Consider the following 26227-nt stretch of genomic DNA (forward strand, 5'->3'; position numbering starts at 1 on the left):
CAACATCCTGGGGAGAGCTCCACAAGTCCCCAGGGGTGGCCGACACCTCTCCCGAGGGGAAGAGTGGGAAGTCGAAGTGAGGTATCTCATTATCATCAAGCAGCAAAAACACATGTAAACCCTGGTGCGTGCAAACACTAAGAGGAGCACGGAAAGTGCACGGCCCTGCTGCGCACACACGAAGAGGCCCAGGGTAAAGGCCCACCGAGCTGCCTGCCCGGGGACTGTCCCACTGCCCAGCCGCACTCCCAAACCCCACAGAAAGGGCCTGGGCATGCTGGGCACGCCTGAGATCCTGCAAAATCTGAGTGCCTGAGTGCAGACCGGAGAACAAGAGAGGTGAAGGCCAGTAACTTTCAGAAATCAACTTAAAGTCCTTAAAGACACCTTTCTGGGCTCTGTATGTTCATGAGAAAGAGACCTTGTCAGTTGGGACCCTGACCACAAAGACTTGTATCCTACCCAGAGACAAGAATGGGATGGGGTTAAGCCCCCATCCACAGCCTCATGCACAGCCTCAGTTGTCTCCTTGACCCTTCCCCCACCTGCAACAGAAACCAGCACTGGCCGGCTCACTGTGGCTGTAACTGTAGCAAAGAGGCAAACACCACTAAACTCACCAACACAGCCAGAAGCTCTTGTACCACTGATTTGCTAGCAGGAGAAACCAAGGCCCAGGCCCACGCAGCAGAGCCAGGGACTGGCATGCAGGTCTCTGACTCTTGGGCCCTTAGAATTCTCACTCGACCAACTCCCCAAGCCCCCTCAGGAACTTGGTTCTCAGTGGCGTGCTGCAAATGGCAAGAGGAGCTGAGAAGCCACAGAAACCTTGAGTCTCAACTGGCAGAGAAACCCAAATCATCTTTTTCCTAGAATCTTATTAGGAAGCTGAAACATATCATGTTTATATGCTCTAATTTTTCTAAAAGAAGGGAAAAAAAGCAGGTTAACCAACAAAACAGGGACAAGAGAGTTTTTGCAGCTTTCAAGTCTCACAGCTCTTTACTAACATCGGCATTCTGGTTTAATCAACTACCCACGTGACCGTTAGTTTAACTCAGCCCAAGGTAAAGATGTCCAGAATCCAGGGCTGCACTGGGGATGGAAAACGCTCCAGGCAGGTGACAAGTTATGACACCACCAAAAGGACAAAGGCTTTTCTATCTCTAACTCCTAAGTTCTGATGAACTGAAGTGAAACACTATTTTTAAGTCTACAGAGGAATGCAAATATTAAATACTTCAAAATAAAAATCAGATAGGAAAACAAAACAATCTATTGCCTTTTTGTGGTTAAAATGATCTGAAAGGAGTTTAAAAATAAATGAACTAAAATCTCTATAACTATTTCTTATTTACCAATTTTGAAGACGTTTTCAGGTGCCAGAACTTGGAGACAGAAAGAGTAACAATGTATTACTTCTAGAGTGATGATAAACAGCAGAGCCCCATCTCAGATGGCTACGGTCTTTTCCCACAGTGGCCAAAAAGCAAGCTGAACTCTATGTACAACAGACTATACAATTAGGATCATTTAAAAATAATGAGACTCCTCTCTTTGCCTTCTTCCAAAGTATATAATATATATTTAACAGCACATTAGACACCACTTGAGCTTCCCTTCTAGCCAACAGGAAGTATTTTCACATATAAAAATTAAAAATTTTAACTTTTAAACCATTAATATTTTTAAACATAATACAAACTTAAAAATTGTTCAACATTACCCCATGACCCCACCCCTAGCACAAAAAAAAAAACACCACCCCAAATCCAGAAGTCAGTTTTTTGTTCCTAAAAATCCCACAGCACTGAACTTGATCTTCACTTCAAGCTATCACTAGCAAGAGGTCCCTAACAGAAACCCCGAGGGAGGAACGGAAGCACGATCGAGGCTGTGTCTCTCTTATCTACCTGGGCAGCACTGGTGCACCTCTGAGGTCAGGTCCATGAGATTCGGCCCCCACACTAGGGTCCTGGAAGGGTGAACTGGCAGCTTCCCTCATCTTCCCCCTTGAAGGCTGTCCAATAAGCACCTGGGAATTGACTTTTCTTGGGAAAAGGGTGCTGGTAACAGCTGTCGGGGCCAAGGCAATAGTGAGAAGTTCAGTTCTCTGCTCTTTGGATGAACTGTGTAAAACATTTCTTTTAAAAGACACAATGTTAAAAATATTAAGAAAAACGTCTACAAAAATCTGGAGGACTGCCTTCTTCTCAAAGGGTAAAGCTTGTGGGGTGGTAGGAAAAAATTGAGGGCCCAGAACTATAACTCTGCAGCAAAAGACAGAGCCCTTCAGAACAGGTCACATTCTTAAGAGGTCCTGCTAAAGTAGCAAGAGCTGAGGGTGCTGCAGGAGCAAAAGCAGGAGGGGCACCGACTCCTGCAGGGGAGGCTCCTACTGTGTGCCCCACCCTGCACAAGAATGTCAAGCTTTAGGGCAGCTGCCATCAGCCCCAAGGGCATCAGGATTCTGCCTCTGAACCAGAGCTGCTTTCCCGACTAACTTCAATCTGGAGAGATGGTAAATTATCTAACCGACTCTTCTTTTGGCGAGACTGTTCTTTCTCCTTAATCAGAGCCCCCCATGCCCTCTGCAGCTCGGAGTCATCTTCCTCAGTGCCAGGAGCCCTATGATCCACTTTCTTCACGTTCTTGTCTTTGGTCTTGGATGCAGATCCCAAGCGAGTCCATAAACTACCTGTTTGAATGAGAAGGCATGTCAGTTCTGGCAGTCAGTGCTAAGAGCAGGGTAGTACTGAGGATGCAGAGGTACTGTCAGCACCTGATGGGCAGAAAACCCTGGGTAGGGGGAGGCCTGAGGCACCTGCAACCACATGCAGCCTTGGGCAGGTAATCTCATTTCCTGGCTGCAATCCCCCACAACACTAGACACTTCGGAATCACTGGGGAGTCTGTTTATGCTACGCCTGTCCCTCCCTGGTGAGACTCACCAGCCTTCGTACAGCTGCATTCTGCTGGGAGTGGGCCATCCCCAGATCATTCCCAGATATAACATTCTATGAACAGAGGGGCCTACAACACTGTAAACTTTCAGAGATTCTGCCCACCTCCCCATTAATTTTAAAAATATATTTTATTAATATCTAATAGAGAAATATGTATTTAGAATTTCACAATATAGCCACACTATAAGGCAATTAAATTTTATTTATAAATAATTTGTTTAAAAAGACAAGTTTTACAATGTAGAAAATGATGACAATAAAATGCTATACTCATAAGTAGGACACATATATAGAAAAAAACTAAGAACACCGTACATGAAACTGAAAACTCTTTGTGCTAAACAGAAAGCACCAGGGTGAGTCTCTTTCTATTTTTTAAACTTTCCATACTGTTGCCATTATTACTGTTGTCATCGTTGTTGTAGTTATTATTACAATGATTATAACGGAAGAAGAAACATAATTTATTTTTAGCATTTGCTATTTACTGTCTTCTGCTAATGAAGTATTTCTGTGCTTTGCCCATTGTACCTGCTCTTACCCAGTTCCCAGCCCCATTGGTTTTAAGTGTTACCAACCTGATTTCTTCTCCCGAGTATCAGAATAGAGGCCTTTAGTGTCTTGCCTGGGAACACCTAGCCTGCTGTGTACATCAGAAAAGGGCTCTCTCCGAACAATGGGGTTACAGGCTTTTTCTGGAGAATGTGGTCTTTTTCCTAACCGCTGGCGTATATCTAGAAAAAGAAAAAAAATACTATTGTTACCAGGCATGTGTGCTTGTTATCTGTACTGTCAACCTGAGGTCACTACAGAACTTGGTTCAGATCTCCCCGACTGAGGACAAAGGACGTGACACATTTGAGCTTCTAAAAGCCTTCTCTCTCTGCAATCAGTCTGGATTCCTTAGGAAAATTCAGACATAGGAGCTCTCAGTGGAGGAAAAAAAATCTCAGCTCACTGCTCCAGAAAGCAATTTCTGAGACAGAATCAACTGTCTTGTTTTTCGTTTTTTAAGTAGAACCAAGCAGACCACAGAATTTACAAACATTTCAGCTAACAAGCAATACTGCAAATCACCTGGTGGCAGAAGCCACAGCCTTTGAACATACAAGTTCTCAATAAACTTACTATACTCAACAACAAATGTGATGTGTGTGGTGAAAAACAAAGGATGGAGGGAAGATGTCCCAAATCCAATGTATCTTTCCTCTGACCACCCCTGCCCCCAACAATCCGCCTGTCCTCCTGACTTCCCTCTAACAACAACAACAACACTCCATTTATCTATTAGCCAAGACACTGTCCTGGAGCTTGTACCCGTTTTGCTTACGCTCTCAGAGCCGCATCTCCAGCATTCCAGTCCCTCAGGCCTGGGCCCCCTGGCTTCTCTCCCTTTCTTACATCTCAGTGCTGAGTCTTCTTCCTCCACAAGATTTGACATTCTCGTCTCTGCAGTCCCTGACCTAGTTCAGGCCCTTGTTACTGAACTCTATACCCCAACCCACTGTGCTCCCAAGTTATCTTTCTCAAATAGATATAGGATCAGGTTACTTCCTCAAAAAACTACATTTGCCAACTGAGATCCTGTTCCCTCCCCAGGCCCTCACCCTAAAGCCACTTTCTCTAAGACACCTTCCACAGTTCCGCCTGTAGATCCGGCTTCCCTCTGCTCCTACGGCACACAGCTTACAGAACAGCCAGAGCCCTTCCTCCACTCTGCTTTGGGTGGAATGATCTGAATGTGTGTACTTGCGTGTTTCTCCATCAGAGTTCTATGATGACTTTGCATTCCCTCCAAAGACTTCAAACACCCCCACCACCTAGCCCAGGGCCTGGCACGCAGCAGGCATAGCCAAGTACCTGTTATATGGGCATCCAGTTCAAATTCTTAACTATTTCTACAACAGCAATTTAATTTCTATTTCTTTTTTAAAAATATATTTCATTGATTCTGCCATTAGAGTTGGGCCAATTTTTATTCCTTTGCTCTCCTCCATCCAGTTTCCCCATTCCCTCCAGCAATCCTCCCTCTGTTCACGTCCAGGGGTCACACACGTAAGTTCTTTGACTTCTCCATTTCCTACACTATTCTTAACCTCTCCCTGTCTACTCTGTACTACCAATTTATGCTTAATCCCTGCACCTTTGCCCCCATTCTCTCCCTTCCCCCTCCTGGCTGATAACCCTCCAAATGAAATCTGTATCTATGATTCTATTTCTATTCTAGTTGTTTGCTTAGTTTTTTTGTTTTTTGTTTTAGGTTCAGCTGTTGATAGTTGTGAGTTTGTTGTCATTTTACTATTCAGTTTTGATCTTCTTTTTCTTAAGTAAGATCCTTTAACATTTTATATAAAGGCTTGGTGATGATGAACTCCTTTAACTTTACCTTATTTGGGAAGCACTTTATCTGCCCTTCCATTCTAAATGACAGCTTTGCTGGTTAGAGTAATCTTGGATGTAGGTCCCTACTTTTCATCACTTTGAATACTTCTTTCCAATCCCTTCTAGCCTGCAAAGTTTCTTTTGAGAAATAAACTATCAGTCTTATAGGAACTTCTTTGTAGGTAACACTATGCTTTTCTCTCGCTGCTTTTAAGATTCTTTATCTTTAACCTTTGGCATTTTAATTATGATGAGTCTTGATGTGGTCCTCTTTGGATCCAACTTGTTTGGGATTCTCTGTGTTTCCTGGACATGTATGTCTATTTCCTTCACCAAATTAGGTAAGTTTTCTTTCATTATTTTTTCAAATGTTTTCAATTTCGTGATCTTCCTCTTTTCCTTCTGGCACCCCTGTTATTCAGATGTTAGTATGTTTGGAGATAGCCCAGAGGCTTCTTAGACTATTCTTTTTTTTTTAATTTTTATTTCTTCTTGCTGTTCTGATAGAATGCTTTTTTCTTCCTTACATTCCAAATCTTGATTTGACTGTCAGCTTCATCCCCTCCACTGTTGGTGCCCTGTAGCTTTTTCTTTACTTCACTTAGTGCAACTTTCATTTCTGTCTGGGTCTTTTTTTATGCTGTTGCTGTACCCAACATGTTCTTTGAGCATCCTGATAACCAGTGTTTTGAACTCTGCATCTGAGAGGAGAGTTATCTCCATTTTGCTTAGTTCTTTTTCTGGAGTTTTGTTCTGTTCTTTCATTTGAGCCATATTTCTTTGTCTCCTCAATTTGGCAGCCTCCCTGTGTTTGTTTCTGTGTATTAGGTAGAGCAGCTTTGATTCTGTTTTAGTGGCACGGCCTATTATAGAAAAGGCCCGCATAAATTGTGTGGGGCCGAACCTTAGGTAATCACCAGGGTGAGGCAACCTGCTTCACCACTTCATGGCTCTGTGTGGGGGAGGAGGGCTTGGAGAGAGGACAATGCCACTGCCTGGTTTCTGGAGGTTTGCACAGGAGGAAGCTGTTTCCTGGCACTTGCCCTGTTTCTAATCTTTTCACTTTCTCCCTGTATGAGACTGGTGCCCTTCCACCAGCTGTTGCCCTGGTGCTGGACCCCAGAGTGGGTGGATGTGAGTAAGTCCTATATCTGTGTGGGCCCTTTAAGAGGAGTCTCCTGAAAATTAAGCAGCTTCTTCAGCCGACCCAACCCCCACTGGTTTTTATAGCCAGAAGTTATGGGGATTTATCTTCCCGGCACTGAAACCCTGGGCTGTGTGGTCTGGCCTGGGGCTGGGATCACTTGCTCCTGAGTTATCCCTCCGAATTTTTATCCACCACATGTGAATGTGGGACCACCCATTCCCCCAACTCACCAGGCCACACCACCCCTCCTACCTACTTATCTGCATGAATGTGGCTTCTTTATACCCTTGGTTGTCAGATTTCTAATTTCTGATGGCCCTAGTGATATTTGTTTTGTAGTCTAGTTATAATTTTTTTCTGTAATTGCGCGAGGAGGCGAAATGTTTACCTAGGCCTCCATCTTGACCAGGAGTCTATCTAATTTCTATTACTCTTAGGGTTATTTTTCATGTCCTGAAGTCTAATGCTTAACTCAAAATTTAGAAACGATGAACCAGAACAACGAAATAGGCCCACGAACAGCAATATTTTATCTAAAAACCTGTCCCTCCCCAAGTTTGCTTTGTGGAGCTCAGAGGGAAGCCCAGAAACACAACTGAACAACAATACCTGACTTAGTGCTGCTGCCCGATGGCCGTGGGCGCGTGTGCTGACGTTTTTCATCTAATAAATGCCGGACGTCTGCAAATTTCTCAGGCGGTAATTTGTTACCGATTCGGTTTTTGATATTGCTTGTGGATACAGTATCTGCCCTCATGGAGTTCCTTTAAAAAAAAAAGGGCACAGTTAACCAACTTCAACTGTGGGACAATGTCCACATAACAATCTCATACTTTTGAGGAAACAATTTTAAAAACCCACTCTAAAATAGCCATCATTCACTCACACCAAAAATTGTTTACAAAAATCATGATCAGCCTGTTGCACAGACAGTGGCCTAGGTGGGCAGGTTCCTGAGTTTTCCAGGGTGGCTTCCACACACGATACCTGTAAAGCTATCACAGAGCACGTAACTGTGAGTCCCTGTACCCCGAGACAAACATTAAGGTAGAGGTCAGTGCAGGGCTGAGGGCCTCTGCTCACCCAGGCTGTGCTTTGGCTTGAGTGAAGACACAAGAGTCTACAACCCCTTTCTTTAAAGAGCCGACTGACGCCCCAGCCAGAGATCTGCTACCATTTTAAGGATCAGTATTATTTTGGCAGCATTTATCATTACAAAGTTCTGTGAAAACTGAAAATAAGGATGTTACAAAGACAAACCAGCTTGAACGTTTTTTCCCCTTTCCCCAAATACACCACCAAGCACACTTAAAGACAGCATCCCTAGATTCCAGTCCTTTGAGTTGTGCATATGCTAGCTGCCCTTGGGATTCTGCTCATCCCCACTAGTCATCACAGAAATGTACATTAAAGTTAACTTTTTTTTTGTCCATGAAATTAGCAAAAATTAGAAAGCACCAGTACCTAACACTGGTACATGAGTAACAGGTGGCAATGTGAGTGAATAAGATCTGGAATGAAATCTAGCAATACCACATTAAAAATTTTTTTTTGATGAGCACGGGCCTGCGAACCACACGATTGCGGTTCGATTCCCAGTCAGGGCACATGCCTGGGTTGCAGGCCAGTTCCCAGCAGGGGACTCACGGGAGGTAACCATACACCGATGCTTCTCTCCTTCTTTCCTTCCCTTCCTCTCTAAAAATAAATAAATAAATACATACATTTCTTTTGAATCCTCATCCAAAGATATGTTCACTGATTTTAGAGAGAAAGAAAGAAGGAAAAAGGGGGGGGGGGGATAGAGGGAAGGAAGGGGAGGGAAAGGGAAAGGAGAGGGGTAGAGAAAGAGAGAGAAAGAAACATCAAAGTGAGAGAAACAGCAGTTGGTTGCCTCCTGTACATGCCCCAATCAGGGATCAAACCTGCAACCTAGGTATGTGCCCTGACCAGGGATTGACCCACAACCTTTTTGTGTACCGGACAATGTTCCAACCAACTGGGCCACTCAGCTGGGGCAGCAATACCACATTTTAAAACATGTATATTTTTTCATGTAATCACTGGAATTCAAAAAATTTATCTATGAGTGTGATAGTAAGAAAATAGAAACCTAAATATCCATCAATGAAAGACTGGGTTAAATCAGGGGTGTCAAACTCATTTTCACTGGGGGCCACACATCAGCCTTGTAGTTGCCCCCAAAGGGCCGAATGTCATTTTAGGACTGTATAAATGTGACTACTCCTTAACAGTTAAGCGAGAGCTCAGTGCTGCCACCGGGTAGAAACAGGAGGAGGGCCAGATTCAGCCCGCAGGCCTTATGTTTGCCACCTGTGGGTTAAATAAACTATAATACTTTCAAATGACGAACTACATACAGTTGAAAAGATAGTAGATGTCTACAATATGTTAAATAGAAAAAGCATACAGCAAAATAATATAAATAGCATAACTTCATTTTTGTACAAATATATCTACAACTTCTCCGTGTGTTATATATATGCATAAGACTAGCAGGAAGGTTATTCTCTCAATTGGTAACAGTCCTTATCAAACGAGAGGATGATGTAGGTGATTTCCACTTTTTATATGCCTATGACGAGGATCTCCGCTTACATACTTTAAGGAAAAATTGAACAGTTTAACAAACTAAAAGTAAGCACTGATGAAAATAAAAAATAATTTTACCTAATATTTTTCAACTGAGATTCCACTTCATCAGCATACATGGTCATTTTCATGCTTTTCTTTGGTGACGGAGTGGAAATCATTTTCAGTTCTAGATCATAGTCCATTTCATCAGAGTCTGAGCTGCTGGCACTGGACCGCCTGGATGCGCTCCGCTCCCGGGTCTGCTTGAGAGCTGGGAGCTCCTCATGGTACTCCACCACCACCCTGTCATCTGCATCCATGTCCTGGTCTTCCTCTTCTTCCTCTTCCTCCTCCTCCTCAATGGGTTCCTCAGGGACATTCACTAGTCCTAAAGAATTTAACCAAAAAGAACATCAGGAAGAGTACTGACAAGTTTAATTTTCTATTCACTTCAATGACCTTTTTAAAAGAAGGGGCTCCCATGCCCAAGATTTTATTAAAGCATTATCTGTAACAGTGCCAATCTGGTTACCATTCTGATACCTACAACAGCAGAATGGCTAGGTAAAGTATGATCTAGCAGCCTATGGAATATTATAAAATTATCTAAAATACAGTCAACTGTCATTATTCACAGACTCTATTTTTACAAATCCGCCAAACTTATTTCTAACTCATAGTGCTTTCATGTGCAGAGAGGCAAAAAAAAAATTGGAGTCACCACACACGCACATTCCCAGCTGAGGTCACAGAAGGCACTGCTCTGCCTCCTCGTCTCATCTCTCACACGGAACGTGAGTGCGCTTAGTGCAGCCTACTGTGTGCCGTGTTTTCCACACGTCTGTGGCTTTTCTTGGTGAGTTCACTGTTTAGTAATGTTAGAACTGTCCACTGTTCCTAAATGCAAGGACAATGTGATGAACCTTAAGGGGAAAATGTGTGTATTAGGTAAGCTTTGTTCAGACATGAGTTAAAGTGCTGTTGATGGCCTAGGAATCCATGTTAGTAAAGTATTAAATGTATATGTTAAAATAAGGTGTCTTTCAACAGAAATGAACATTATACAGGGTTATATATATTGATCAACTGACAAAAATGGTATGACCAGATCCTTCAATGATCCTGGTAACTTTATAGACCATAACCACCAGAAATAATGAAAATCAACTATAACTTTAAATTCATGAAAACTGCTTAGAAATAGTTGAAGCAGATATAAAATATATGCTCACAAAAATTATAATATTTATTATGAAATGAATAGGAAAAACATAAAATGAAGTCAGCATTACATTAGAGTCCTAGAATTAGGGGAAATCTTTTTAATTTCTTTAATATGATATAAAGATTGCATGATAAAAATATCCTAAAGTAAATGACACTGGAGAAGTGTAACTGTATTAAGATACAGATTTCAAATACACAATTTTTGATGTACACATTAACTAAAAAGGTATAGGCGTTGTTCAACCTCTCCCTATTACAATGATAAATGTATATGCATGTTACTCCATGTTTGTGTGCTGACTTAACTAGTCCTATAAAGCATGTAGAAGATCCCACAGATTAGGTTCAAAATAAAACAAATCTTTATAAAACATAATGAAAGTGGCTCTTCTATAATAAGCACAGGAAGGAAGGGAGGGAGGGAAGGGGAGGGGAGGAGAGGAGAGGAGAGATCCGAGTGATGACAACATCCCACTTCTTGGAAACCTCCATGTACACAAGCCAATAAAGCATAAAACACTACACATAGCAGCCTATTTTCATTTTCAGATAAAGGAACAATAAAATCAGTTCATCTAATAAACTATTTTTTTTAATTTTTCATGCAGCTTTTGATACAAATAGTAGAAACAATTAGATTCTTAATAATAGTTTTATTTTCACTTTCCCTATGTCACATTTGGACTTTTTTTGTTAGAACAGCTTTTATAAAATCACTTGACCTCTCTGTATGGACAATTTAAAATTAACTGTGACTTGACTTACTTTCCTATATGTTGGCAGAGGGTGAGGGCAAGGAAGAGAGGATGATAAAGTTTGGAACCTTAAAAGACTGTATTAAGAATAAAAATATGATCTCGGGAGCCAAACATGTGTCTACCCAAGACACAAGGCAACTACCGGAATGTCGGTGTTTATAGGACGTCAAGCCGACATCGTCCCCAATCAGGGCTCTCTTCTTGATCACATCCCGCTGAATGCGACGGGAATGATATCTTCGCTTCCTGCAACATTGCCAAAATAAGCACAAAATCAAAGACCACCAGGAAGGACCTTGAAACCCACAGATTAATTTCAACTAGACACTGACACAATGCCGGGTGTTGAGACAGAGACATCTGAAATAAAACTGAAACTCAGCATTCTCACACCATTTACCACAGTTAAGAATCTTGCACTCAGCTCTCGCCAAGTAGCTCAATTGGTTAAAGGGTTGTACCAATATGCCAAGGTGGGTTTAATTCCCGGTCAGGGCACATACAAGAATCAACACACAAGAATGCATAAACAAGTAGAATAACAAATCGATCTTTCTCTCTCTCCCTCTCTAAAAAACCAGTACAAAAACCAAAAGAATCTTGTACTCTTCCCTCTTGTCTTCCTTTGAGTCCACACATGGTGTTGACAGTCCACTCCAGAATACCCACTAAAGGATTAAGAAAAGTTTAACTATGGTATTTCACACTTCTAGACTCACCAAGAATTACTAAGAATTCCTTTCATGCCTCCGTAATTTGGATTCCCGTATTTCATGTAATACTGACTTCTTCTGGCTGCTCCAAGTTCCTTTTTGTCATCTAAAAATTAATTACAACAGTTACCTGAGGTTTCATACCTAGGCATGAAAACAATGAGGAATAGTTTAAAAAAACAAAAGACTGTGTTTCCATAGCTGGGATCAGATCAACACATCTACTCCCTGTGCCTACTAAGTGTGAGGGGTGGAACAAAACAGATGAATGAGGTGAAGCTGCTGTTAAGGAGCCGACTTCGAAGAGGAAATACTACTAGAAAAACCTAACAGTACAATACACAAGGTTCTAAGAAGCATGGAAGAGCTTCAGGCATTACATGCACTCAAGAATCAAAGAAGGCTTTTTAGGAGAGGAGGCATTTTCACTGTTCCCTAAAAGCTGACATTCATTTCAGAATGACAATACTCCAATAATACAGAATCGGACTTAAAGAAACAGACTATACATAATTCCATATATTTGACAAACCATTTTTTCCAGTTTAATATGATTTTCTCAAAATGGCTTAAAGAACAACATGATACCATACATCTAGAATATACTCAAATAACCACTCAAATGAGTCAATGTAAAAAACATCCCTTTGTTAAGTCAAATTAAGTTAAAATGCCAATCAGCTTTGACTGGGTGGCTCAGCTGGCTGGCGCATCAACCTGCACAACAAAAGGCTGCGAGTTCAATCCCGGGTCAGGGCACATATGGGACCCAATCGATCCATGTTTCTTCTCACATCAATGTTTCTCACTCTCTCTCTCTCTCTAAACCAAAATCAATAAGCACATCCTTGGGTGAGGATTTTTTTTTTAAATGCCAATTAATAGGAAAGAAAGGTGGTCAGTAATCACACATACTTTTCATAATAAAAAGCTGAGCTTCGACAGCTCCTTGGGGGCTCACTGATGGCAGAGGAGGACGAACCCCAATGTACAAGTATCGGGGCTACGGGGAAACTCAGCAGCACAACTAGGACGTGCCACTACAAAAAACATGCCTGAAGAGAAAAGGCTGGTTCCAGAGCTGAGGAAGGGAAAACACACATTGAGTCTGGAAACACCGTATGTTTTGGTGTGCTGTAAAGAAAGTGATCTAAGGATCGTGGAGACGTGTCTGAAGCACACGGGTAGAAGGGGCTCCACTCGGCAAATCCAAGACAATTTGTGAGTCAAAATGATGACAGCAATGTATGATAACCCACTGAATAAAACTCCATGACTCTAAACGGATATAAGTAAATAACTAAATGGATACAAGGGAAAGGCATTCCTTACAGCAGACTGCCAACTAATTAAAAAATGATGGAGTTAAAAAGTCAATGGATGCTAAAGCTACTGCGTGAAACTTTGATGAGCAATAATCATACATACATAATCAATCATACTTACATAATCAATCTCAAAGTATCTTCCCACAAATTTTAAAATTACAAATGAAAAATATAAACTTTCAGTATAGACAAACCTGGCAATCATCACCTAAAGCAAGCAATAAGTTAATAACCTCAGCAATGGGACAAATAAATATCACATGACCCCTGATCCGATGCATGGAAAACAACACAACATCACTTCTGTGGCGACGCCTAAATCGCGCAACCCAAACTGAATCGGGGAGAGACGAGACACGCCCACACTAAAGAGCACTCTCTAACATGATTAGCCTAGCTCTTTAAAAAATGTTTCAGTCAAGGAAAACAAAGCAGAGGGGTAGTTCCAGATTCAGGGAGACTACAGAGATACAGCGGCATACTTCAGTGATCAGTCCTGAAGTGGATCCAGTTCCGTGGGGGAGAAGTGTAAAGGGAAAGCCAAATTTACTTGGAAACTATCGTCATCATCAAGAAGTGCTACACACGCCACTCACAGCGTCACAGTTTTAATATACAGGGTGGGGGATTCTTGTAATAACTGATACAATCCTAACGTGGACTACAGATTGTGTAATAGTATTGTATTACTGTTAAATTCCTGATTTTGATAACTTGTGCTGTGTGTCCCACAAAGTCCTCATTCTTCAGAAACATACTGAAGCATTCGAGGGTGAAGGACTGTCATCTCTAACTCACTCAAGAAACTGTGTGTGTGTTTAACATGCACCAAAAATCACCGTGCATATAAAACCTTAGAAATTATGAGATACTTGATTTAATTCCTTAGAGAATGAGAGCTGAATGGTACTATAAGCAATGTCCAGGAGGATATTATTGTGATAAAGAAAAATACACAATTTTACTTTCCAGCAGTGACGACCTCCCCACAGCAACATGCCTCTCTCAAATGACCTCCTCCATCCCTCTCCAGAGAGGAGAGGAAACACGAGAAGAAGCGCCTGGTGCGGAGCCCCAGGTCCTACTCCATGGGTGTGAAGTGCCATGGGTGTGAAGTGCCCCGGATGCTATAAAACCACCACCCTCTTTAGCCAGCACACAGGGTCATTTTGTGTAGCTGCTCTGCCTACAGGAGGACACACCGGGCTTGCAGAAGGACACTCCTTCAGAAGGACGCAGCACCAAGAACGCCCCGAATCAGGACGCGTGGGGAACCAGCCCAATAAGCACATTTGGATACAAAAGAAAACACACAATCTTAAAAGGTGCCCATAGTTCAGAAGATAAATTTGCTGAAAAGCACATGGGACAAACCAGCTTTAACAGGAACTAACTTACTTAGAAATCAAAAAAGGATACAAATAGTTAATATTTACATTCAAAGTCAGAAAATGCAACTCAGGCAGCAAGCAATCGTTTCATAAGCACAAAATATTGTAGTCTGACGGGACTTGGAGATTATCTGATCTAACTTCTGATTCAAAAGAGAAGGATGTTACTCAGTAATAAACCACTTTGAGTAAAAATAAAAATCAATACCAAATATCATATTTACCTTTTGTAGCAAATCTCATGAATAACCTATTTCCTTTAGCAAGTTTGTTAGCGGGTCGGAGATCGTTTCTTAGCAGAGACTCTTCTTCTACCTGAGATAATGTGTCCAACTTAAGAAAAAAAGAGTATTTCAATATAAACATTAAAGCCATTTCCGCCTTTCCTCAGCAGCAAAGCCACCAAGGGTGGAGAAAGCATTCTGCCTTTACCAACACTCAGCAGCATCGCAGCACTAGTTCCTCTGTGGAATTGCTACGTCAGAGGGGACCACCTTGTCAAAGAAAACAATGGTCTCCACCATTCTCTATCCACTTACCCTTCTTAATTTTCTTCGCAGCACTTATCCCTTCCTGACATTACATATCTGTGTGTCTGTGCACTGTCTGGCTTCCCCACTAGAATGTAGGCTCCAAGAGGGCAAAGACTTTGTTCTGCTTGACGCTATATCCCCAGCACCTAGAATTTGGTATATAGTAAGCACTCAATGCATATTTTTTAAATTAATACACTTTAATTTTTCCAACAATAGTACATAATCCACCAGGAAACATGCCATTACTTGCTTTTTCTTAATTGTACCGATTAGATAACACTTCAAAGTACTTCTCAATAAAACCATTTTATTTTATAGAAAGTGATTACTTCTCTAAGTGAGTACTATTCTAAGACCTCAAGATGAATCACTCATTCCAGTCACAAACTAAAAGGCCAAGGGCCTGGTGCACCCTCAAGAGGTCTAAGGGTGACAGTCAGAGGAAGAACACAACTTACTAAGTCTTTAAGCCTTAAATAAAAAGAGAGTAAGCAGTTTTTTTTTTACAGTAAAACCTTACATATACCTGCCCCCTATGACTAACCTCTACATCGCTTGAGTTTTCATCTTCAACTTCCCCTTCTTCAGCCTCATCATCATCCGAACTGTCTTCCTGCTTGCCTAAAATGGAATGTGAGAGACGAGGTGAACTTTAATGCAACTCCATCTCATACCACTTGAAAGTCCAATTATTTTCTCCTTCTACTTACTGATGGTCCAAAACATCATTGCCTATTTCAGAAATGACTCGTGAGGGGATGCTATGCAATGCTCTGTGCAAAAACTCAAGCCGACTCAGTAAATAACTGGCCTTTCAGCCCCAAAGTCCCTCCTTTGTGTTCAGTTACCTTTTTTGCTTTTCTCAGATGACTTGTCCTCATTGGCATCCCTGCCTCTTATCTTATCCAAGTCTGGCAGAGAACTCATATTAATAAGGGCTCGTGTCGCTGTCATTTCATCCAGCCAAACCACATTGCCTAAAATAAAATGTAAAATAAAACACTGCATCACATCCGAATGGTTAAGTTTCCTGAGAACAGAAACTACATCATATCCACTGTTACAGCCTCGTCTAGGTATAAACTGATATCAATAAATGTACAGCCCTGGCTGGTGTAGCTCAGTGGACTGAGCGTGGGCCTGAGAACCAGAGAATCGCAGTTCAATTCCCAGTCAGGGCACATGCCTGGGTTGCAGGCTGGTTCCCTGCAGGCCAACTCCCAGCAGGGGACGCACGAAAGGCAACCATACATTGATGTTTCTCTCCTTCTCCTCTAAAGATAAATAAATAAAATCTTAAAAAAAAATAAAAATAAATAAATGTACAGACTAACTAACAAATAGAAAGTAGTAAAAACTCTGATGAAATAAGCCTAGAGCTACACTCTGAAACTGAGTTCTACAAAATAACAGTCAAAGATCCCATGAAAAAACGTTTGTATATATTTTGTATGCTTTGATGGGCATACAGTAAGTGCTATGTGTTAGTTCTTGATGAGGATGACAATGAAAATTATCCGATAAATTTGGATTATCCTTTATGCCACTGTCCCTACAGCGAAGCCCCAGGCTGCAGCTTATCATCCAGATGTGCTGCCGAGTGAGGTCCCCGCCGACGCTGGCACCACCATGGGGCACACTGCACAACGGGGGCATGACAGGCACTGGGCTCTGTAGCAACTAATCAAATCTTCTTCTTCAAGGAAGAGAATTTAGAAAGAAAAATGTTTTGAGAAGTCTTACAAAAAAGAAACACATCAAACTATTTAAAACGTCATTTGTATCTCAGTTTGGGAAATGAAGGTCTTAAGAATCTCACCTCTGTTACTGACATGCCACGTGCCCTTGGGCAACGTCTCCCTTCTCTGTTTCTCAGTTTCTGGTACACAATGTGAGGTGGGTGAATGGGTTTCTAAGGGTCGCTCCAATTATAACATCCCTTACCTAGTTCTAATGACTTAAACAAGTGGTTAACAAACAATGACCTGCGGGCTAAATCCAGCCCATCATCTGTCATTTATTTATTTGTTTATTTATATCTGCACCTGCTTTATTTAGGTATAGTTATTGTACAATAAACCACATCCACTTCCTGTTTTTATAAATAAAGTTCTATGGAAAACGGTCAGGCTCATTCAATGACATATATGGCTGCTTTCATGCAGTTATGGCAGAGCTGAACAAATGTGTCAGAGACTATATGACCTAAAAAGCCTAATAGTTACCACCCGGTACTTTATTTTTAAAAAGTTAGGCAACCCCTAATTTGGACAATGTAAACTAAGGGAAAAAAGGAGAAAAATCTTTCACTCGGTCATGCATCTTCTTCTTTCAGTGAAAACACTGAATCGACATCTTTCAAAGAAAGCAGTCAGAAAAACCAGGCTGCTACACACAGGGCACAACCTAGTAGGTCAGCAAGCTGGCAGTAAGTAAAGCCAGACTAGAAGTGAGTCAAGGCAAGAAGCCAACCGACTTTGCTTCTGGATACAACTCCACATCAAGATGATGATGCTTCGGGGATTCCAGCCAGTGCCCACACTGGAAGAATCACAGAATAGTCTCTCTGTTCCAGTCTCAGGTCCCATTCCCTTGTCTCTTAGATCAGGTGGGGAGAGACTTCCACACCCTATATAGGCAAGGACCACGTCCTGGTCAGCAGGAAGCAGTTACTGAAGACCTACAGTCCTCCCTCATCCCTGAAAAATTTCAGACGTGGAAGTCTCTGAAGAGGGAACAAGAGAGGCCAATAAGCCAGGGCAACTGGAATAGAGAAACTAAAACAGGATGTTAAATGGCCAGGCAGTTTACAAGCGTCTTTCCTAACTAAGGACGCTTAAGTGTGAATGGTTTGCACTTCTCCCCAACCAGAGGGTAAATAGCTTAAGCCACCCTCCTCAAGGAGACAGAGAGCAGGAAGCCAGTTAGTGCCATTTGTGCCAACCACATCCAATGACAGGCACAGGCAAGAGAATAAATCTCACTTTGGCACATCAACACAAAGCTGACAAATACTCTATTGGGATCCTGCCCTAAGACCTTTCCCAAACTCCTGTCCATTAATAAAACCCTCAAGACAAAGGGCCCAGAACATACTCTCAATCTCCCTCTTCCTCTTGGGGAGCATGCCGAGCCTTTCCCTCTCCCTCTTCTTCCCCACAGGTGCATAAGCTTTGGCCTTCCCTAAGCTCCAAGGCCCTTCCTCTGTCTATGTAACTTGTTTCCTGAGTCCACGCAGCCCAGCTGGCTCACTTGTACTACCCTTTGTAACCTTCTAAATAAACTCTTATAATTAAAAAAAAAGGCAAGAAGCCAGCAGAGTGGCCACCAGAGGTCAGGACAGACTTGCAGTGGTGAGGCAAGTTAAAAATTACAGTTGGCTCACAGGTTAAACAGCTCACAGGTTAGTGCAAGCAGGTGAAGTTCCAGAAAACAGTCCAAAACAAGCAGAGACGCGAGGTCTGGTGCAGGGTCAGAGGGTTCTGACACATTTCTAGGTTAAAGACACTGAGGCGAAGCCAGCTCTCTGCATGACTGTATGGCAAGTTGCAATGACAAATCCTAAAGCCCTAAAAACGCAGTCCTCAGCCCAAGTCTGCACAGCTGTATCCACCCCTTTGTTGGGGATTGTGGGGGTTAAAGGAGGCCTCAGTTGTGTACACCAGAATCAGATGCCAGCAACCAGCTTCCCAAGCCCTGGTCACCACCCCTGAGCTGACCTGGAATACTCATGGGGTATAATTTGGTAAACTGGTTAATGCATTTTGTTCTCATCAATGGGCATTTTTTTCCTCTCCTAAGCTATGAGCAGAGGTTAAGTATAAACAAGTAGTCTGGGCCATAACTGTTCACCATCTGAGATGGCAAGAACACTTTTAAAATAATAAATAAAAGTATATTCAACAGAAAAGTTGGCTGTACTTACAGGAGGTATCATCCAACCATTCAATGTGAGCCGGAGGATATTCTTTAAAATAGGAAAAGATGTCCTGGGTACTCATCTCATCCACTCCGCAGATGTAGATGGTCTCCAGTCTCACTTTGGGGATTGCTAGGAAAACAGGACACAGAAAAGATGACAGAACGTTCCCACCCACTACTGCACATCCCACCAGTACCCCCTTGCACAGCTCAGATCACACGCGCTTAGGAAAGAAATATGCCAGAAGAGATGACATTTATTTAAATAAAAAAGATACAACACCAAGGTACACACTATTTTAATTTTTATCACAGACCCAACAGCATTAAACAAATGACTTAAGTCAGAGCAGGCACTTTGGCTGAGAATAAAATACACAATACCTCTCCCCCAATTAGCAGCCTGCAGTAATTAAAGCAATACCAAACTCAACAGTATGATTCATTAAACCTGAAAATCTGATTCTGAAGTGTTTAAATGTGTATCAAAGAAAAATGTGCAATAGTTAAAAGACAATTTCTGAAAAAGAAGAGATGCTGTCCCTGGATATAAAGCAAAGAAGAAAACTAGAGTAAAATAATCCTACAAACAGCCCTGGCTGGTGTAGCTCAGTGGATTGAGTGCGGGCTGAGAACCAAAGGGTCACCAGTTCAATTCCCAGTCAGGGCACTGTGATCAGGTCCCCAGTGGGGGCCACGTGAAAGGCAACCACACATTGATGTTTCTCTCCCTCCCTTCCCCCCTCTCTAAAAATAAATAATAGATTTTTAAAATATTTTATTTATTTATTTTTAGAGAGAGGGAAAGAAAAGGACAAAGAGTAGGAGAGAAACATCAATGTGTGGTTGCCTCTCATGTGTCCCCTACTGGGGGCCTGGCCTGCAACCCAGGCACATGCCCTGACTGGGAATTGAACCACGAACCTTTGCTTCACAGACCCGTGCTCAATCCACTGAGCTACACCAGCCAGGGCGATTATAGATTTTTTTTTTTAATTCTACAAATAATAAGAAACTGACAGCTTAAAATAAAACTGGGCAAAGAACATAAGCAGGCAATTCACACCACAGGAAATACATTGAACATATGGAAAGATGGTTAATCTCACAATCAGAAAAATGCATATTAAAACAAGATATCCAGTTTTCATTAAATAGAATTTTTAAAAACTCGTGTCTTTTATTATCAATTGTTGATTGTGTGAGGGAAAAGACCCACTCCTTCTGCTGGTGGGAGTGTGAAATGGCACAGCCACTCTGAAGGACAGATTGGGAGTGTCTGCTGTAACTATCCCTTAGCACATGCCCGACGGGCATAAGTACTCCTCAGTACCCACTTTAAACACACATGGGAGCCTTGGCTGGTATAGCTCAGTGGGTTGAGTGCCAACCTGTGAACCAAAAGGTCGCCAGTTCAATTCCTAGTCAGGGCACATGCCTGGGTTGTGGGCCACGGCCCCAGTTGGGGATGTGCAAAAGGCAACTGATGATCGTGTTTCTCTCCCTCCCTTCTCCTCTCTCTAAATAAAATCTTTAAATACAAGTGGGTTCACACAGTAGCTCACACTAAGATGTGCACTGCAGCACTACTGCTAATAACCAACTAGCTATCAGAGTGATATATTACGGTTTATCCACATTAAATGGACTGTGGTTTATCCATATAATAGAATATTATTTAGTTAAATACCATGGAAAGATTCTAAGACAAAGTGGGGAAAAAAGGCTGTAGAAAATACATATAATGTGATGACATTAAAAAAGTTGTAACATAAATACCAACATGTATTTTCTCAGGGTACCTGTGTGGGTAAACCAATACCTAGGAAAAGGCCTAGTACGATTCGCTCCACATCAACAGTTTGCTACCTCTGGGGAGGAAGAAAGACTAAAGGCCGTGGTCAAAAACAGAACCTTAGCCCTTCCACGGTTGTGTTAATTTTTTTCTCAGTACCCTAAGTATATTATCTCATTTAATCATTTTAATTATGAAATATGTAAGCATGGCAATACAAAAAATAATGTAAAATACTTGTATATTTACACTTAATTTAGCTTAGCTTAGCTTAATTAAGCTTAGCTTCACGCTTAATTTCTTTGAAAGATTCGAGGCAAACAGAACCCCCATGTGAAACCGGGGCCAGCGCAACCCCCGCCCCCTCCCCTCCCTTCTCTGCAGTAACTGTCCAAAACTCAGTATCTGTTATGTTATGTTTTGAGGTCACATATTACTTTTATTTAAAACTAGTAAACTTAAAATACATGTAAATACTTTCAGATGAAAAAAATTTAAATAGTTGCTCTGTGACTCTGAAGAGTAAAGGTTTAAGGGGAGCCCATGTGGTGTGTCCACACTCGATGAGGTGATCCCTTCGTGCCACCCAGGTCCCCGAGGGTGGACAGACCAAGACCTGTGATGCTCAGCAAGCCCTGAGTGACAGCAGCGCTACAGTGAACAAAGGCCCCACGAGGTGAGTGTTCACCATGGACATCCAGAGTGAGACACGGGGGTCAGACCAGCGGCCTTCTCAGTTCTTCGAGCTAACAGCCACGAGTATGGATGAAAAAGAGCCCAAGTAAACAGATATAACAAACAATGGGGAGAGCTCTTGGAGACCGAGGACCAGGGCAAAAATATCTTGTAAGAGACTTGTTGGCCTGATAACAAGGGTTTACTCATAAATGAAATAAGCAAAGAAAGGATGACACCAAAAGAAATGACAAAAATAAATATCAAGAGCCTCGCAGCATTATTCTAACATTACAACATTTTTTTAATCCTTACCAGAGGACATGCTTATTGATTTTAGAGGGGAAAGGAAGGAGGAAGAGAGGGACAGAAACGCCGATCTGTTGCCTCTTTTAAAAAAATATATTTTATTTATTTATTTTAGAGAGGGGAAGGGAGGGAGAAAGAGAGGGAGAGAAACATTAACGTGTGGTTGATTTTCATGTGCCCCTTGTTGGGGACCTGGCCTGCAACCCAGGCATGTGCCCTGACTGGGAATTGAACCAGTGGCCCTTTGGTTCACAGGCCAGCACTCAATCCAATGAACCACACCAGCCAGGGCCGATCTGTTGCCTCTTGTACATGCCCTGACTGGGGACCAAACTCATAATTTAGGCATGTGCCCTGACCAGGAATCAAACCCGTGACCTTTTGATTTATGGAATGATGCTCTAACCAACTACCAACTAAGCCACCCTGGCCAGGACTAGCATTATAATATTTTTATTTAAAAAAACGAAAAAGAAAAAACACCCTACAGTTAGGAAATAGCTTGAAAACAAAACAAACAAAAAAAAGAAGCTAAGTAATGAGACCTCTGGCCTAGAAGTCTTTATTTAATGCAGAGAACAGTACACATCTAGAAATGGGCCATGGAAAAACTTGTTCAAAGAAGTAGGTAGAGACATAAGATTAAAGAAAAGAGCCATATCACCACAGAGATAAACTAGTCTCAATCAACTGGAGGATAAGAAACATGCATTCTCAAAAGAGAATCAAACTAACAGTGGCAAGACACAGTTAAGCTCATCAGAGCCGATGAAAGACCGCCAAGGGGAAGGCTCAGTGCTTCCTCACTTGCTGACAATGTCACTGCTTAAAATAAAATCCAGCAGGAGCCCAGATTTGTGCCCAATCAATGAATGAGAAAGAACTAATTGCTGAGATGCCAGTATAGATGGATTAGGGAATGAGAACTGGACACTCACCGAATGCTGACTATAAGTAAGGTGGTAAAGGCATCATCTTGAATTTTCCTAACACCAAAGAAGACAACGAATGACAGATAATAGGAAAGCAGATTTCTAAAAATCCAGAGAAAGAGAAGCCAATCCTATGGCCTCAAACTAGAATGATAAAAAAAATTGGAAGACACTAAATATAGTAACTCAGAGTATGAGAGGCGATCCCAAAGAAAGAGAAGGCAGCAAAGCTCGGGTAAGAACAACCTGCCACAGAGCATACACAGGAGACATGTAAAGGGAAAACTGCTAGTGACAAACATAAAAGAAGGAATGTAAGCAATGTAAGATTCTAAAGGACTAACACCCGACTATTAAAGACATGCAAAATGCCGATGACAGACTGTCAAATGAAAAGGAAAGGGAAAAACAAAAATAAAGTCCACACCCAGAAAAGGTTAGATGGAAATACAGAAAATGTGGACAATGGATTTGGTGGTAGATAGTGGGCAACTTTTCTTCTTACTCTCCTTTCCATTTTTTTTTTTTTTTTTGGTGGACATGAGTTGTCTGCATAACATCTAACGAAGAAAACGGTACAGTCCAGGGTATACGGATTCATCAAAAATGTTGGTGGCTCACCCTGGCCAGTGGCTCAATGGGTTGAAAGCACTGTCCCATGCACCAAAAGGTTGCAGGTTCAATACCTGGTCAGGGAACATACCTAGGTTATGGGTTTGATCCCTGGTTGGGGCATGTACAATCCATGTTTTTCTCACATTGACGTTTCTCTTTTTCTCTCTCTCTGAAATCAGTAATAAAAAAGTGCTGATGGCATTTAAAAGAAAGTATTAGAACAACACTGCTTTGGGAAGATGATGCAAGAAAAAACACAGAACTGTTGATCTATTTCTATAACTAGCAATAGAATAGCTATCACTAAGAACTAAAATCCAGACCCTGGCTGACGTAGCTCAATGGATTGAGCGCGGGCCTGTGAACCAAAGGATCGCGGTTCGATTCCCAGTCAGGGCACATGCCTGGGTTGCAGGCCAGTTCCCAGCAGGGAACAAATGAGAGGCAACCATACATTGATATTTCTCTCCCTCTCTCCTTCCTTTCCCCTCTAAAAATAAATAAAGAAAGAAAGAAGAAGAACTAAAATCCAAGACAGGTCACAAAAGCAAAAGAATTAGTTTTAATAAATTTAAATCTACTAGTCCAGAGTTACATCCCAATGCACTGACTGAATTATGTAGTTGTGGTTTCAGGATTAGGCAGTAATCTCTAAAGAGTCCCAGAAAAGGAGTGAAGTACCTTAAAGCCTTGAGAAGGACTGATCCTTGTACTACTGAATTTCATAGAAGAGGAAAAAAGAAATTCCTAAACAAGAGATTAAAAAGATTAATGTCATTCTCAGAAATTTCTGAAAAGTGGCCTATCAAACAATCTACGATGCCTTAAGGAACCAAGTCTTTCCGATAGGAAATGATGTGAGTTCAAGAGGCAAGCCACACTAACCTCTTCTCTTTATTGACAGCATTACCAGGCCAAGAAATTCATAGATGGTGTTCGAGATCATTAAGGCATTTAATTTAGTTCCTCAAGACAATAAAATAAAATATGGGTCTGATAATAAATTAAGACTTGTAACTCATACACCTACGTTTCATGGCATGAAATGGGATTACCCTGATCAACCTGTACGGACACCTGGGTGGCGATGCAGAAGCCCAGCATACCACATCGAGGAACAGAGCTAAACTACTGAAAGGTACAGTGACGATAAAAATGAACTCGACACACCTGAAACTAACGAGATGTAATCTGATGGAGTAAGTAGGAAAGTAACTTTTAAACAGGGCCTCGAGTACAGGACAAGAAAGTCTGCTTTGAGAGGTAGAATTCTTGGGGCAAAGACATGGGTGCTTTGGTTGACTGGAAGGCAAGTACAACACTGAAGTGGCTAAGACAGAAACTGTGGTACAGCCCTGCCAAACTGTCCATGGATCCAACCACATCTGAAATCTACAACTCACTCCATGAAGGACATTTAACGTTGTTCTAAGGGTCACACAGAAACTAATAGAAATTACTAGAAAGCTATTTCTGTTTAACACAAGGAACGTGTATTAACACGTATCCAAAACCAAAAACAACTGCTTCATAAACAGTTCTGCCATCACTAGGAAAGGTTCAGGCAGAAGCCAAAAGACCACTGGGAACTTTGCCAAAAGGCCTGCAGGGCTGGGCAGGAGGAGAATTTCGATGACCTCCAGGGTCCCTTCTAACCATGAAAGCTTTGCTCTCGGGGATAAGGAAGCCAAAGCTGCTGGACGATGGGAGTCACTAAGGAGTAAGCAGCAAATCACTCTTGATGCTGAACGGTGTAGTGCAGCATTTCCCACACTCTGTCCCCAAGTGCTGGCAGAGAGATCAGGAGCACAGAGTTCAGTCAGACTGGCCTTCAAATTACAGCCTCTCTACTTACCTGGCTGCACGTACTTGGACAAGTTTCTTGACCCCTCAGCCCCCTGGTTTCCCCATCAGTAAAACAGAAAAGATAATTACAGGGCTCTTGAAAAGACAAGTTAACCACACAGCAGAGTGGAACACAGTACCCATTATCAATGGCATCTTTTATTACTGCTGTTGGTATTAGGAAGAAGAAATAACTTGACAGCTAGCGTGGCTGAAGGAGTCTAGAAGTTTATTCCAATGTCCCCATTCTCCCACGAGGCTAGGCCACTTAGATGACTGCTTGGAAGACGGAAAATGCCATACAATGACTGACAACGACTGACATTTATCAGGGCCTTACTGTGTACCAGACACCACCCTAAGAACTGTAACATACTGTTAGACCCTTCCAACAACCCTGTGAGAACAACTGTTATGTGTCTCTCCACATGAGGAAACTGAGTTTCTTGGAGGCTAAATAACTTCCCCAAGCCACAGAGTAGAAAGTAACAGGTCAGGATTTGAACACAGGCAGTCAGGCTTCAGAACCCATGATCTTCCCCACACCAGCGGTGCTTTCTCAGTCGTGACTGTACATTAGGACTTCCTAGGGGCATATATAATAACAATCTCTGGGACCGATCCAAACCCCTTGCCCACCTCCCATCCTAATTTAAGCTGATCTTGTAGTGGCAGCAGGGTTCTCCTGAGTTCCGAAACAGTATCCTAGGCCATCCTGGATGAAAAACAGGCTGTAACAAGCCACTGATCCTACTGACATCTAGGCAAATTTATTGCTTTTCAGGAATATCTTTAGAACTATGAGATTTAGATAGCTTTTCAAAAATAAGTAAAACTTATTAATTATTGGTTAATTATCGCCTCAGTTGGTTGGGCACCTTTCCACCAAGTGGAAAGTCACTGGTTTAGTCCCCAAACATGGCATGTGTAACAGGCAAACAACTGATGTTGCTCACATCAATGTTTCTTCCCCCCTTTCTCCCTCCCTTCCCCTCTCTCTAAAAATAAATAAAATCTTTAAAATTAAATTAAATTAAATTAAATTAAAATTTAAGCCCCAAAGTGATCCTATTCAGGTAGGTATCACATTCC

The 26227-nt window shown here is 41.9% G+C and overlaps 1 protein-coding gene across 1 annotated transcript in view; it reads right to left on the reverse strand.

The window, feature by feature from the left end:
* Positions 1 to 1796: 1796 nt before the first annotated feature.
* Positions 1797 to 26227, reverse strand: part of NCBP3 (nuclear cap binding subunit 3) — a 30782-nt gene continuing 6351 nt past the window's right edge. Inside the window, exons 4-13 of the mRNA XM_037029562.1 lie at positions 18969 to 19094; positions 15892 to 16020; positions 15588 to 15664; positions 14732 to 14840; positions 11795 to 11894; positions 11218 to 11321; positions 9187 to 9478; positions 7105 to 7259; positions 3545 to 3700; positions 1797 to 2698 (exon numbers count right to left, since the gene is read on the reverse strand). Of these exons, the coding sequence (XP_036885457.1) occupies positions 2463 to 2698; positions 3545 to 3700; positions 7105 to 7259; positions 9187 to 9478; positions 11218 to 11321; positions 11795 to 11894; positions 14732 to 14840; positions 15588 to 15664; positions 15892 to 16020; positions 18969 to 19094 (1484 nt within the window). The 3' untranslated portion in view covers positions 1797 to 2462. The remainder of the gene's footprint in view (positions 2699 to 3544; positions 3701 to 7104; positions 7260 to 9186; positions 9479 to 11217; positions 11322 to 11794; positions 11895 to 14731; positions 14841 to 15587; positions 15665 to 15891; positions 16021 to 18968; positions 19095 to 26227) is intronic.

This window comes from Sturnira hondurensis, unplaced genomic scaffold (genome assembly GCF_014824575.4).
Source record: "Sturnira hondurensis isolate 20B ecotype Veracruz unplaced genomic scaffold, ASM1482457v3 Scaffold0020374, whole genome shotgun sequence".
In the NCBI taxonomy this organism is placed as follows: domain Eukaryota; kingdom Metazoa; phylum Chordata; class Mammalia; order Chiroptera; family Phyllostomidae; genus Sturnira; species Sturnira hondurensis.